The sequence below is a fragment of the Lissotriton vulgaris genome, chromosome 2_2 (assembly GCF_964263255.1).
Source record: "Lissotriton vulgaris chromosome 2_2, aLisVul1.2, whole genome shotgun sequence".
Taxonomy (NCBI): domain Eukaryota; kingdom Metazoa; phylum Chordata; class Amphibia; order Caudata; family Salamandridae; genus Lissotriton; species Lissotriton vulgaris.
In genome coordinates, this window is record NC_141688.1 from 165,751,867 (window position 1) to 165,767,732 (window position 15,866).

General features: G+C 41.1%; 1 protein-coding gene across 2 annotated transcripts in view; it reads left to right on the plus strand.

Moving 5' to 3' along the window:
• Positions 1 to 15,866, plus strand: part of LUZP2 (leucine zipper protein 2) — a 1,380,972-nt gene that overhangs the window by 1,207,778 nt on the left and 157,328 nt on the right. For both annotated transcript variants that reach the window (XM_086959880.1, XM_086959879.1), the window contains exon 10: positions 7,860 to 7,952. In XM_086959880.1, coding sequence (XP_086816006.1) covers positions 7,860 to 7,952 — 93 coding nt within the window. The remainder of the gene's footprint in view (positions 1 to 7,859; positions 7,953 to 15,866) is intronic.

A 15,866-nucleotide genomic window follows, 5' to 3' on the forward strand; every position in this document is an offset into this window, starting at 1 on the left:
ACTGCTAGATATTGAGCGGGTAATTGTAATTGAAGAATGTAAAAATGTATTATGAGATGTGATTATTACATTGCCTCCTATACAATTTAAATTAAGTATAATCGTTGGAAGTACGAATTTGTAATATCTCCAAAGTGTCCAAAATGGCCGCCGTGTTTACAGACTGAATGTGTTTGAAGTCCTTTCCATATTTCCATGATGTCCGCAGCTGATCAATGAAAATAAGTGTTTTGAGATTAAATAATTTGTAAATGCAGTGTTAGCAGACACTGATAAAGGCTGAAAGCCGAAACACGTTTACCGGTCACCTATAGGTAGTTGTAGTTAGGATGTTGTTTCCATAGGAAGAACATTTTTTGATTTGCCAATAACTTTAGCGTTGTTTAACGAATCCTCACAAATTTTTCTGAACTAGTTTTACCCTCACTTCAGCTGTTGTTTTGAAAATTTTGGGGTGATCCATTAAGCTGGGTCTGAACAAAAAGGGGGTCCAAAAACCTGTTTCCCCTATGTTAATTTCCATAGGAAATTTTAACAAGGCTACATCCTAAACTGCTGAACGGAATTACACCAAATTTAGCAGAAAGGTAGCTGTTAGTCCAGAAAGCGACCTTGTTGTGAATCATTAAAAATTCAATCAGTTGTTATGGTGTTATTTAAGGAAATTGCCAGTTGTAAATATAGGGACATGAAAGATCCATGACTCCTCCCAATCTTTTGCTGAGATCTGATTGACTTCCAACACTTCAAACCTGAAAGAGTTTGCAGCCATTTTGTGACTTGGTTGAACCGGGTTGCAGAAAAAACATTAAAAAAAGAAAAGGGGGCAGGGTAGAAGCACCCTGAGACTCACAGTGACCCAGCAGGGCCAAAAAAAAAGAATATTTTTTGAACATTTGCCAGGATCTGTGGATCCTGCCGAAACTTTAAAAAACAAAGCGCGGGCTTCCAAGATAGGCCAGGTCCTGAAGGGCCAGGCTACCCTCCTACTGGAGCCATAGATGGCCCTGGGAACTGCTACCCCCAGGACATTTTTATAGCAATCTCTATTATTGTATTTCTGCAAATTTACCATACCTCATCTCAAATATTCTAACCTGTTCTCATTTGAAGGTTATAACTAGCAACCTAACAAATACCTAATCTCTTTTAGCTTTTCTACTATCCCGCTAACTATCTATCTGCACAACTCACAAACCACCCCCTAATGATCACACCTTACTCCTACTCAATTAATCCAACAGAAAGACACTGGATTAAATGCATGGAATTTTCTCCTTCAGAGTATATAACTAACCCCAGCAATCCAACAATAACCAATATCCTTTTAATTGCGGGTTCTGGAGTATGAATGAATGAATGAATGATTACACATTTCTATAGCGCATGGTTACCCTGAGGCATCCCAGCATCTTGCTGCCAAGTGAAAAGCACTTCAATACCTCATCAGGGGCAGCCAGCACTGCAAGAAAGTGCATTATTTTATTTTTGGGGTGCACAATTGCCTCCCGCAATGAACAATAACACTAGCTGGTCATGTTGAACTCATAGTCACTAAACTCAAGCTCAATCCCCTTATATATATGACATTGAGCTGACAGGCTTAACTTAGGGCAGGTCATAACATCAAAAATTAAAAATACTGAACCCAAATTAGAATAATAGAGTACATTTTAATTAACAAAACGACAGCAAAAATCGGCAACAGGAGATATACATTTATAAGCAATACAAATGTGGCAGAAATTCACTATTGCGAGTCGATGGAAAGGCAGTCCAAGACCTCATTATAATTTCAAGCCAACTGTGATGGAATGCAAGTAGGATACCACAAAGCAGGTTTATCCAGATTGAATGGTCTAACTTTCCTAGAGCTCAAAATCCTCTAGCAGGGAAAAAGTGAATTTTATTAAACACAATTGTTCTGAAGTCTGACATTTTTGGTGTGAGGTCCTGCTAATGGATCAGGTGGTGTTGAAATGCTGAACATTATGTGAGTCCCAACTTTTCAGGAATTGTGGATCAGCTACTCTTAGTCATTTAAAAGTCTCCCACGTCTCTATAAGTGGCCCATGGAGACCAAGACTCACTTCAGTAAAGGCCACCAGCCAGATACTGGTCAGAAATGGTCTTTTGCAGATTTTTCTGTCTCTGTAGCCACACAAGAGGTGAGCAACTGACCCTTGGAGTCCATTTATTACCCTGGTTAATTGAATGAGCAGGCCAAGTCTTTCCAGGCTCCTACCAGTTCAAAGAAATCAAGTCCAGTCATCTTCTGTTCTATTGCAGGTCCCAAAGTTGTTCTGTGTAGGGTTTCTTGGGGTGCCACATTTAATGTTGGCACTAGATAGTGGCTATGGGTTGACTCCTGGACACTCCCTGACCAATGGAGGAAATGTTGCTCGGGGAAACCTTCCCCACTTTAGCAGCACATCCTCTTTGCCTTATTTCCAAACAATCCCTCCATATATTTATTCTTAAAGTCAATGATGGGCGAGCTCTTCCTCCCTAATGCCGAGTCTTTTTGTCCACCCAAGGGTGTAGCAAGGGAAATAAGTAGCCCCTGCCCTTTGCCCTCTTCAAACCAGATCTCGGTGTGGGTCCCTTCACTGGGTTTGCTGCCATCCTGACTAATGTGGTCCTTGTGGACAAAGGTTTTATCTCGTTTATGTCTCCGTCAGACTAAACTTTGTAATACAAAGGCTTCACCTCTGTCCCTTTGTAGTTCATGAATTCATGGCCCCACATCAACTGTCCTACGTGAGCTGATAGAGATTCACCCCAAATCAACCATATTGCAAGGCATAAACCATTGTTCTGCTTTGGTGGTAGTTTTCACACCTAACTAAGGTAAAGCACTGGCTAGGCAGCTGCTAGAAGGCTAATGCTAATTGGATTTGAGCGGTTTCAGGCAGGGGGAGGATAACTTTATAAAAGTTAGTTTTCCTAACTACATATAAAACATCCAACTTCACAACTGAATTGGTCTTTTAATAAATTGAAAAATAGTCTTTGAATGACTTGTTTGAGCCATTTCCTGTCTAACGTATCAGTTTAAAGTTTTTGTTCAGTACTTTCACATTTTCTAGGCTCCAGCTACAGCCTTGCAAGTGAAAATCGGTTTTAGGGCCAATCACTGTAGAAACATGCCAACTTTAATTTGGATTTGTTCTTTTAATTCTCAGACACTGAACTTTGTAAGTGACAAGGTTTACTCAGGGGTGATTTGTTAATATTGAACTGCAGGGTTTCCCGCCTATAAAAACATGCTTGACAGCAAGCTTTGAAGCTGCTGCAGTCTGCCTACGTAGGGTAAGCCTGAAGCCATGTTTACAGGCCCACTCTGTAAATGGCATTTAACTTCAAGGGTAGTATGTATATTACATGCGTGGAATTTAATTTTTACATGCTGTACCAGGATCTTATAACTAAGTTAAATATTGCAATCAGGGGTAATCCAATGGGACCTCAGACATGTTACTTCTGGTTAGCATGGGTAAGGTGCACAGAATCATAAGACCAGAAAACCAGGTGGGAAAGCAATTTGGGGTGATTGTACATGCAGTATATACATGCAATACAATGACTATTGCTTTAGAATTTTTCCATCTTTTTTATGCCCTCTTTGGTATTGTGCCAATGAGGTAAATGTGCATTTTCATGGTAACTCCAGATCATGTGTTCCAGTTGTAGTTCAGACATATTCCACAAATGCTGCTGCCTTTACATTTTGAGGTGAATACCTAGCCATGTGCCAAGTTGCCACATGTCCCAGTGTTCATTGAAGAGTCAGACAGTGGTATTGTTATGCAGAGTGGCAGTTTTTAAGTACATAGTTTAATAAAGTAGGGTCACCACTTTGATATTTGTGCTCTATGGCACTATTTTTACCAGCTCAGATCCAACTTCATATGCCTCACACTACTTTTTATAGTAAGGTTTAGAAAATGGAATGGGATGAAGATGGTAATATTAAAGTTACCTAGCAGTCATCGTCTACACTCTGGAATTTGTGGGGCACTGTCATTCTGCATCTCTCACTCTGTAATTGGCTTTTTTGAATGTATGTTCATGTAGTTAGCAAAGGATGTGAAAGGGAGTTTATGTACAGTCAGAAGGGTGTGTCAAAAGGATTTAATGGTTAGATAATTCAAGGTCCTACTTCAGGGTGTGGATTCAAAAATAACACCTGTGATGAGGAATAGCAGATCTCAGATTACTGAATATTTTGCAAAACAATTGGACGACTATATTAAAATCTTACTAGTCTGTTTGGTTGCAGGTATCTTGCTGTAGAAAGCAGTAAAACACAACAGAATTATTTCAGGATAGGATTCAGACTAAACTGTTGTGAAGAAAGTGGTTTATTAATGGTGTATTTACAAAGCTTCACAGTGCAATGAAGTCATAATTCGCTATTAGGTGCAATCAGTTTGCAAAACTTTCACTGGGTCCTTGGTAGGTGTGGCTCGCTGAAGTCAGGCTTTATCGAAGGAACATGTATAAAGCGTTTGGAAGTACTAAAACAGTTCAAAGAGAAGAAAATGCAACAATGAAAATCCAACATCAATTTATGAAAATAGATTGTTTTTTATCTTTAAATATACACCTCGATGACAAACATCCACCAGAGACACAATACATTTCAGCCTTTAATTTAGAGCAATAAATAGTTGTAACTGTGACCCTCAATTTAGAGTTAGCCACTGCAAATAACTTACAAATAGTTATAAGGGCACTCTTGTTGTGACCAGCTCCATGCACCATGCACCATGGAGCCAGGCAAAGAGACCAAGAAGTTCTAGGTGTACAGTTACCTCTCAGTTAAAGCAGTCACTAGTTCTGGTCCAGGGTCGATGGTTGAAATACCACAGCAATCAATTGAGTGGTCATGAATTAATGGATGCAGGATGCTTCGAATGTTCAAAGATGCTGAGGATGCTGAGCTGGCATTGGGGGTCTTCCTTTGACCCTCTCAGTGCACAAACACAGAGGGGTGACTTTGGCTTTAGGGGGGCATATCCCTTGAGGACCGGGTGAAGGCCTTAAAAAAACTGTTGCCAATGGTCTATTGCTCTCCATTTACAGCAAAACCAGTGTTTCCCTTAACTGGCAGTAACTTCCTTGATGGGCAAACAAACTTATCCCTGATGATTCTCTTGGTTCCATCAGACTCAGGTGCAACTTTTTAGGGTCCCAGGGTGCACTTCAGTGCTCATTCTTGGCTACCAACCCACCAAGGCAGGCTTCTTCAGCTGTTATGCAACTGTGGCTGTATGTATCAAAGGAGTCATCCAACTAACACTAGGAGTCACCTTTTCTGTTGGGGGAGACTTTTCCTCGAACACAACAGGCACAGTCTAATCTTTTGGTAGCCCAAGGTGCAGCAGGTTCAGTCCAGTCTGTTTGGAAGGTGCTTTTTGCAGGCTCCAGGTAACAGCAGGGCAGTTCTTCTTCAGCCGACCTGCTCTGGGTATCAGGGGTGCCACTGTTATACTTATCTCCTGCTCTCAGTGGCTGTAGCAACCGCTAGCCAATAGGCGACCAAGTCCCTTCCCACCTAGTGACATCTAGCTAGCACAGTATGCACCATTCTACCCACTCCCAACATGACATATCCATTCTCTCTGTGTGTTTAGCTTCCAAGTCCATCCTAGAGCTTTGGCTATCTAGGGGCTACACGCCCACAAAAGAAATGGTTTGGCAACAACTTCTCCCTTACTATCCAAGATGCCTGCCTGTCTGCTAAAACATTAGAGCAACCCTCTTGGGTGTGACTACCATTTGTCCTTCAAAGATGGCTTCACATTTGTAGCTTTATGTTTGGGCTCACACCCTGTTTGGCTTTCCTGCCAGGAAGAGGTCAAACCCCTTCCATTGGCAGGCCTTTTGTTTTCCTTCCAGAGAGTCATTCATGCCCCTTCCCAGAAGGGCAGAAGGCTGCATTGAGGACAGCAACGTGTGTTCAACTGGGAACGGTCACTGGAAACTTTCGACAACAAAGTGGCACCTTGCTAAGGTTGCCATTTGAGCAATGTTACCATAGATTAAAATTGTGTTTAATTAAACGATTCTTATGATACCTTGAAGTATCAGTACTTAGTAGTCCCATTCAGAGGTTATCACTGCTGAATTGTCAGTGTGTACCTCTGCACACACCAATGAGGCTACTAGCACTTCTACAGTACAAATGTCAACATTTCTGCCAGAACATGCACAGTTACTAAACCACATGTCCATCTTTTCAATATAAGACATTCTGTCTTAAGGCATCAGTAGGTTTGCATTGGGGGTGATCTGCAGATATTAACCCGTTCGCTGCGGGTGTCAGTAATGGCCGTCGCAAGCACTACCTCGGTAGTGCTGCGCACGTCCGTTGGCGAACGCGGCCCCGCCCGTTTATTAGAATGGTCCGCACTGGCACGGAGCGTTCGAAGCAGTTAAGGCAATAAGGAGGGTGGTCTGTGCTTTGCCATTCCTTTAAATGGAAAAGTTGCGTCAGCAGTTAAAGACTGCTCTGCCAGGAGGAAATGGCAGGCAGAGAATCTTGTTTTGCTTTGTCATACTTGTGGCGGCACAATAAGTTCTGCAGTTCATGGGAGACACTTTTATTTACAGGCCCTGTTTGCCCCTGATACAATATACCAAGGACTTGCAAGTAAGTTAACGTCTGCCAATTGTGGGTGAGCTGAGTCTTCGGCCTAAGCAATTTCTGTGATTTGAACCCCAAAGAAATGCACAAAAATAAAGAAACAATAATTCCTAAAACAAGTACACAAATGATTAAATATTTTATTGTATTCACTAAAACATATTAAAAATATCAACATTTGTAATGTTAATAGACCGGTTGGAGTTTTTTTAATTCAATTAAGGCCAACTATCGTTCGTACAATATTTATATTCTGTTTGATACCCTTGCACTCTCCCACAAATCAATTCAAGGATACCAACTTAAATCTTTGCCTCCAATTTCAAACCCATTCACATTTAGACATTTTAAAATTTTCAAACGTACAGTTTGCTTTAATATTCATATTCACGTTATCAACCTATTGATATATTTAAACCCCTGAGCAGACGCTGCAAACCGCTGAGGAGAACCACAGGTTAAGAACCACTGTTTTCGAGTTTCAGAGCCCTGGCACTGAGGCACATTAAAGCCATTACTTTCTTCCAATTTCAAACACATTCACATTTAAGGAACATTTAAACAATTTCAAACGTACAATTTGCTCTATTATTCATTTTCACTTTATCAACTTGTTGATATATTTAAACCCCTGAGCAGGCGCTGCAAACCCCTGAGGAGAACCACAGGTTAAGAACCACTGTTTTCGAGTTTCAGAGCCCTGGCACTGAGGCACATTAAAGCCATTACTTTCTTTGGAACAAACAACATGCTCTTCACTTGAAAATCATGATTGCCAATTAATTTAAATATAGTTGAAGAATCTGGAAAACAGCTAGCTTAATTCCTTTGCTTTTTTTAAACCTTTGCTAAGGTGGAAAAATAGTCTGAGTTGTAAGTATTGTTTGAAAATGAATAGGGCAATACATTACTGTGGCCTTGTGGCATGGCATCGTTGCCTGGTTGTTCCAATGAGCTTCTAGGAACTGCAAGTGCCTGCCTACACTGTTAGGTGATTCGCGTGCTTTATAAATCCTGACTGATTGATTTATGGATTGTGCCCCCAATATGTCAGCACCTCTGAAGATATAGCATGGGATTCGAGAGGATGAAAAGTTATTGATCTCTTTGGCTTTCAGTTATTTGTTAAACTATTTTTTTGTCAATATATGTTTCCGGAATTATTGAAAACTGTTTTTTAACTATCTTGACTTTTTTTTTCTTCCAGGCCCTAAGGAGCATCACAGAAAATAAAGAGCACATTGCAAGACAATCGATAAAGAAGCACAATCCAAGCCCGCAGGACTGCGACTCTCAAGATGTAAGATTAATCTGTTTGATATTTTAATTTACAACCCAGCAAGGTTCATGTTAAAACTAAAGCTTGAGTGAAACCAAAGATGATACTGCCTACTTGTTGATACACGAAACAGTTCATACGCTAGAAATATGGCTATTTAATACTCTTGTTTAATGTTGGGCTTTTGATGGGGTATTAAAATTATTCTAACCTTGATTTTCCTAAAGGGGATATTTAGAGCGGTTAGGTGACTATTGTAAACTGGACACAAAGAAAGAGTTTTGATTTATTGAGGATTTAACAAGCCATCTGTTTTCACTGTGACTGTATTAAAGAAATTCTAGCACCTTCCCAGCAGCCAGCTACAACGATATATTTTTATTAAAATCTCTCTTTATATATGTAAATGAAGCCACGTTCCATGAACAATGTGTTGGGTTCTCATGTGAAATGTACTTGGAATGAACAACTTGTGTATGGACGGAGTACATCATAGAGTGGCTGTGAAATGTATCATTTGAAGATGTGCCAGTTTGCTGTTAACTTGAACATAGAAGTAGGAGCACAATAAAAAGAAGCAAAACTTTCAAAAGTAAATTAGACTCATTTCACTGGCAATTAGTTGACAAGCGGGGCTGTCTGTGTGCAGGACACATGAGGGCCTTTGGTGCATTTTTGGCCTTCTCTTGCGACATTTCTCTCACTCGAGCAATCACAGTTGCTGTGAGGTCACCACATTTGAGAAACTTGTCGGGTCTATGCCTAGGAGACATCCCTGCCTAGAACACGTCTGCTGCCAAATTCAGGTTGTTCGAGAGTGGGCCTGTTTGGTCTAAGCGAAGCGCACGATACATGTCAGTGGTGAGTCACAGTGACAAGTCACAGCTGGGGCCATAGTGAGTGTATGGCTACTCCAGACGGTAAGCGGTTCAGTGGCAGCTAAATGCAGCATGAAACATCACAGCCTGGCCATCTTGAGTGTACGTAGACTTCAGACAGCAAGCAGGTCAGCACTCGTTATGTGCATTATGACGTGCACACATCACAGCGGTGGCCATCTTGTGCCTGTGGCCTGAGTTGCTCTGGTAGATTTGTTGGGAGCGGTCTAGTTCCCGATATCAGGAAAGGTGCAGCGTGCTCGCCTCTGTATTGGTACTATACCTGGTGATATTTAGCAGCCATCAGCAACCCCAGAAGATGGCCTAATCCCTGTTGACGAGGGGTAAATACCCCGAAACACGTGTCCAGGGATGGCGAAGATGAAGATATTTGAAAATTTCATAGAAGATACGGCGTTTGAGAAAAGGTAACTACACTTACCATGATCCTTAGGGGCGATCCCGCTGATGAGTGAGAGGTGTGCGAGCCCACCTATTTTGATACCATAGTGAGTGTATGGCTACTCCAGATGGTAAGCGGTTCAGTGCCAGCTAAATGCAGCATGAAACATCACAGCTTGGCCATCTTGAGTGTACGTAGACTCCAGACAGCAAGCAGGTCAGCACCCGTTATGTGCATTATGACGTGCACACATCACAGCGGCGGCCATCTTGGGCCTGTGGCCAGAGTTGCTCTGGTAGATTTGTTGGGAGCGGTCTAGTTCCCGATATCAGGAAAGGTGCGGCGTGCGTTCAGTAATTTACACACTATAACTCACAATATCCTGACTGTAAGTGCATTTGTGCACCCGGCGATGCGCACACCTTGATGTGCAGATTAGTTATAAAAGGTACATGTGCACACCTATTGAAGGTAGCAAGTTTCTCCTACAGCACGGTTGCTGTCCACTCGGTAATGGGCACACCATAACATTCTGGTCATCCAGGAGCAGGCCTCTTGCTCAGGTACTTTTGCCATTTCCTTCAGAGCATACTTGCTATGTACTCAATGATGCACACACCATAACCTTCAGTGCCATTCAGGTACTGTCATGCAGGTTTGCTCATATACTTTTGGCACTATAATATATGGCATAATGGCATGTGGACACAGCCTCTGTGTTTCGCGCGCTACTGAACAATATTATTACAACAACCTCACCAGCATGGCACATTCAAAGCAATATCTGTTATGTTAAGGTGGTCGTTAAAATAATACTTACAATACTCATATTGTTTGGGCAGGTTTACAGCATTTTTGAGTGGAATATGTAGCAAAGTATAATTCCTCCACCTTCGTTTCTTCCTGGTCTAGGAAATCCTTCCATAGATTTGGAATAATGGAAGTAGGGTTTTGAGTCATACTTGGAAGTTATTTATGATTTTACTCATCAAAAGAAGCGTGCATTATTGAAACATTGTTTGGGTCCGGAAGGTAGAAAGATATTTAAGCATTTTCCATCTCAGCCTGTAATGGGTGAAGGAATGTGGAAGATGAATATGCATCTGCGCTTAAAATGTTAGATGTGGAGTAAAAATGTGGTAATGAAAGGCAAATATTCTACAGATGACATCGAGTGCATGGAGAAACTGTAGAAAGTTATGTAGGTGCTCTGAGTACCTTAGCATCGACATGTGAGTATGAAGACTTTGAAGACAAATTTATCAAGTAGTGGAGCATACTAATTGCAGTAAGGTACAAGAAGATTTGTTGACCACTCCCAATTTAACTTTGAACAAGTCTATAGATTTAGTTGCAGGCATTCAAGTGTATGTATTCCCATCATCTAAATAAATAGTGGGTGAGTTGGGAACCAAACACAGTAAGAAGAGAAAAGTCAAGTGTAAGAATATGAAATCCTACAGGTGTGGGAGTACCAATCATTTGGGAAATTTAATTTTTTTTCCTGCTATTGGCAAATCGTGTGCTGTTTGTAAGAAAAAGGACATTTAGCAAACATATGTAAGTCTAAAGGGAAGAAGGTAAAGGAGAAAGAACAATGTGTTAGTACTGTGAATGATTCTAGATCCTCGTAGTCAAGAGATGAAAGTGTAGTTTTGTATGTCGAACAATAGATTCAGAATGTCTCCGCAGATCTCTCCGTGGTCTGGAGACCTTATTGTTGGGTGGATGTTGGAAGTGTGTGTGTGTGTGCGAAAATGATGGCTGAGTCAAAGTCACCTTTTTAGGCTGATTGGAGAAGAGGACTCGAATAAATTTCAGAACAAGGTTGTTGTTTTCAGAAAATCTGCCATTAAACTAGTAGCTTCTGGTGGAAAGCGCATAGAGGTAGTGGGGGAGTTTGATACAATGGTATCCTTCAAAGGAAACACGCCCATGCCACTGTGTACATAGCTAAGTACAAGACTGGACAGGACAACGCGACGGGGTGCACATGGTAGCCTAATTGTGCAGCTCCACCGCCGCGGGCCTTTGCAGAGTGCTATCCCACAACAACGACTGGATCCGATAACATGCCTACCAGTCCCAGATTCCGGAACATCTACAGAACTGAACTATGAGCGAATTCAACATTTTTCCAGTTTATTTGTGTCTTATTTTTCGATTGTGGTCTACGGAGATCAGCCGTCCTCTTCCTTTCACCAATAATATGACCGCCGTCTTGACACAGCAGCGGACACAACGACTGAAGCACTTACCAAGTAAAGACCCCCGTGGAGCTCTGGGCTATATCTGATGTCTGTTTGACATTACTTTCCTCTCCGACTAAGAAAGGTATCCCGAGGGGCTGTGTTATCTGGAGAATCCCTGCGGAACTCCTCCGTTTCATTTATCTGTTCTGCTTGACCTGATAATGGTGCCCACAAACGAGGCATTTTGATCGGACCGACCGGACACAGGCTGGTTACCAAATTACTATCTGAGGTACAATTGGCATTGTTCATCTCCCTGGCTGAGAGTAGTATGCTGTGGGGACTTTGTGGTCCACCAAAAAGTTCCACTGTACAAAGACTGAGCTCTGCCTGACTTGAAAATGGCACCCACATATATGGGGGATTTGATCGGTGCATTTGTCTCGAGCAAATCTATCAGGTTTGTTTGTTTTGGCTAGATTGATCTCTGCAAAAGTATACAGTGCTGCACAGTGACTATCTGCCCTAAGGCCTCGACCTTAGTGCTGGACTTTCCCTGCGACCCTGCGCACCCTGACCCTGACCCACAGGCTCACTCCGAATGGAACACCAGGGGCACCATTTGTTTGCTGACTGTTGCACTGTATCTGCCATTCACAGCGTTCGGTCCTAAGATGCAGCCTGTACCTGCTTGACTCTAAAATGGTGGCTGCAATTTCCCCATTCGTACCTTGCCTGCTCTCACCCTTAGATGGACGACGAGGCAGACGACGCCTCCCAGTAACACTGGGACTGATGCCTTCTATGGAACTATGGCGATACCCTTTGGACTGAAACTTTAACTGTTTGTGCATACCGCGGAGCCCGAGTACCCTTAGCTGCTGCCCGGTGGAGCTGTCCTAAGCAGCAATAGTGAAGTCTTGCTCTGGGTCAACCCCTCGGCCATCACCTACCCAGCCAGACAGCGGACATTGTTTGCCACAGTTCTTCACGGTTTTATCTGTCTCTCTCCTCAACTGCTTTGTTTCCCCTGGAGTACTTTCCCTCTTCAGATCTACCTGACTCTATCTGCTTTCCTCTCCTCTGTTTACCTTTCCCCCACTACCTTACATTCCCCATATGACGTGTGCCTTGGATATGCTACGCACTAATTATCTTATATTATTGTGTTAGCTCACATTTTATTTCATAAAGTAAAACAAAAGGGTTTTCCCACTGGGGAGTATTGTAACCTGTTCCTGGATCAGGATTCAAACTCACAACCATAAATCACACCATTCATTTTGTGGAACTAAAAAACACTTACCAAGAAGGAACATATGCAAACAAGTTATAAAAAGGGTACAATTTATTAAAAATATTTCGGTTACAAAATTTATCGACAAAATTATCAATTAAAAACATATATGGCACAAAGATACACAAAAATATAAAAACACAGTCAGGGCCACCTAACGTGGACGTGGAGAAATTAATGTAGAAAGACACTACTATCTGTCTTTATCATTTCATTTCGGACATCTAGTTTGTCAACAATGGAAGGAATGTTGTTCCTTTGAGCCAAGATTGTTGTTGGCAACGCCGAATATGAATTTAAGTTTTAGCGTTGACGCGTTTCGGAAGCTTCAACTTGATAAAGGCTTCCTTCCTCAGGACCAATTTATATTTCTATTCTCCACAACGTGAAAGAGTTAAACCTAATGCACAAAAAATATACAATACAATGCAACTGTTATACTGACATGTGGTGTTATATAAATTACATGCAGATCTTTTTACTGTGCTTTGTTTGCTGTTAATTTACCCCCTTAGTTTTTCCATTCCCCTTTCTGAAGATTTATTCAAGAATATTCATACTAATGCAAACTGTGCCACTGGCTCATTAGGAGAGGTTTCTAATAGACCCACAAATACTAGCACAACCATGTTTTGTACATTTGTCTCTCTCTTTTAAAAAAAAAAAAAACTAACAGTGCACATTTTTCAACACAAACTTAACAATATCTAAAAGGCCCTATATATTACACAGTGGTCTCAAATTACCTTTACTATTGCTAAAATACATTGTACTCAAATGTAACCTTCTGGTTAGTGTTGTCCACATACTCTTGTCCCATACACAACCACACACGAATGTCTTTCATACCAATGAATTTATGTTGAGCACTAACGGGAATGGTTATGTTGCTCGTAGAAAGCTACCAAGAGTGTAGCTCCTTGTCGCCTGTGAAGTCATCAAGCTTTTATGCTCCAATCTGAAATTTGGAGGAGTATGATGTTAAGTAAAGCATGCCCAAATATTGATGTTTTATAATTAGGCTTCTAGTGCGCGCTTTCTTATTACCTTAAATTTATTTTCAAATGCTTGTATTTAGCAACTTGTCTGTTCGGAGAATAATCCAAAGACAGAACTGGCCCAGACCTGCGTAAATTGCAGAGAATAAATTAATACATTTCCCCTTCTAATATTGCTGCGTTAGTGGTCAATTGCAGCGGAAATCTCCTATATGTATTGTCGAGTTTGCATCATAATAATATACCTCTTTTTGTCTGCGCCAACCGGCGTACTTGAATTAAGGGTTCCCCTCCGTTTTGAATCGTTTTGTACTGCAAGAAATATGTTTTTTTATATTATGAAATAGAATGGGCTTCTAACTAAGTAATAGTTCCTGAGCCTAAGTTTCATTATTCGTTCTTACCTAAAAAACAGGTCTTGTCTCCGTGGGTGGGGTTCTGTTTGGCAGCCGGGTAATTTTACTCGAGGCTGCGTAAAAATACAAAGCGTGCATGCGCTTAGGTTTTGTACATTTAAGCAATCATCGATTTGCTAGCTATGTTGGCTACACCATGAAGACTGGTTTAAAACGCACACAGTCTAAACTGTTACTCTCGCTTTATTACCCAACAGTAGTTCCTAAACCTTAATTTTATTATACATTCTTACCTAAAAAACGGGCTTCGTCTCCGTAAGGGGGGTTCTGTTTTGCAGCCGGGTACTTTTACACGTGGCTGCATAAAGATACAGAAGGTGCATATGCTAGCGTCGGTTTGCTTATTTTGTTAATTACACGATGAAGACAAGTTTAAAAAAGCACCCAGTCTAAACTGTTACTATCGCTATATTGCCCAGGATCCCTTTCTTACCTGTTATTCGCACACGACTGGTTTCCCCGGGACTGCTGTTCTAAGGCGTCTGACCGATCACCGCTTGTATTGTGAGAGTATCGACTGCTCTCAACGTGGTGGTCGCTTTTAAAACTCGTCATCGGGTCACATGGTTATGATAAAACCCCATGTGACTCGTGAGAGTGTTATACAAAAAACGCGAGTTCCTCTGTTTTTTTTATAACTTTATTTTAGTTGACAATAACAAGGCTTTAGACTGTGTTGCTATGCCGATGGGGCTGATGTTATTTACAAAAGATTCCTACTTCAGAATCGGATGAGAGTGTCCCCGCGAGTGCTAATTGCTAGGTTTTTATATTATTTAACCACGAAGTCTTCGCTTTCTGTATTTAGGTTGACATCGACTAAGCTTTATTTTTATTTTTATTTTTATTTTATATTATAACGCAAGGATATACAATTCCTGTCTATTTTATTTTGGTTGATTTGGACAAAGCTATATCCTATGTTACTGTGCCGCATAAGCCAGTTACTGGGTTTTTATTGTGTTAGTTCAATAAAACACTAAGATGTTGATATTGGTGCCGGTATTGATCTATTTCTGGGTCAAAGGTTATCATCTTGGGGGGTTCTTTTATTAATCTATGTTACTATTCTCATCCAGTCTTCTTTCGTGTTGAGTCCATGGTTGACCGTGTCTAGAGTGGAGATATACCACTGCTCCCTATTTTTACGTTTTGTCTCCAGATTACCTCCTCTTTTTGAGCCAGTTATTTTTTCAATGACAAACCATGAGAACTCTGTATGTTTATGTTGCAGTTGTTTGAAATGATCCACCATGGGAGCATTCTCTTTGTTAGTTTTCAAGGCGGATCTGTGTTCCAACAAACGCAGTCTTATCTCCCTGCCTGTCTCTCCTACATAAGCTAGCTTGCAGGGGCACAGGATTATATAGACAAGGTTGCTACTTCTGCAATTGTTTAAGGTTTTTGAATTGATAGTATAGTTATTGTAAGTCAAGGATTTCCCTATGATACAATTTTCACATATAGAACAATTGCTGCACTTATAATTTCCCACCGCTTTATTGCCATTCAATGTCAATTGGTTGTTTGGGTTCTGTTCCCTGTAGGTATGAACCAGGTTTTGACGAATGTTTTCATTACGTCTAAAAGCAAATATGGGTTTGGCCAATTTAACTTCCTTACCATCATTTAAAATATGCCAACTCGAGTGAATCACATTTTTCAGCTTGTTGCTGATGTTTGAGAATTGGCTGACAAAAACTAATTTTGAGTCATTCAGTGGATTCTGAAGTAGGAATCTTTTGTAAATA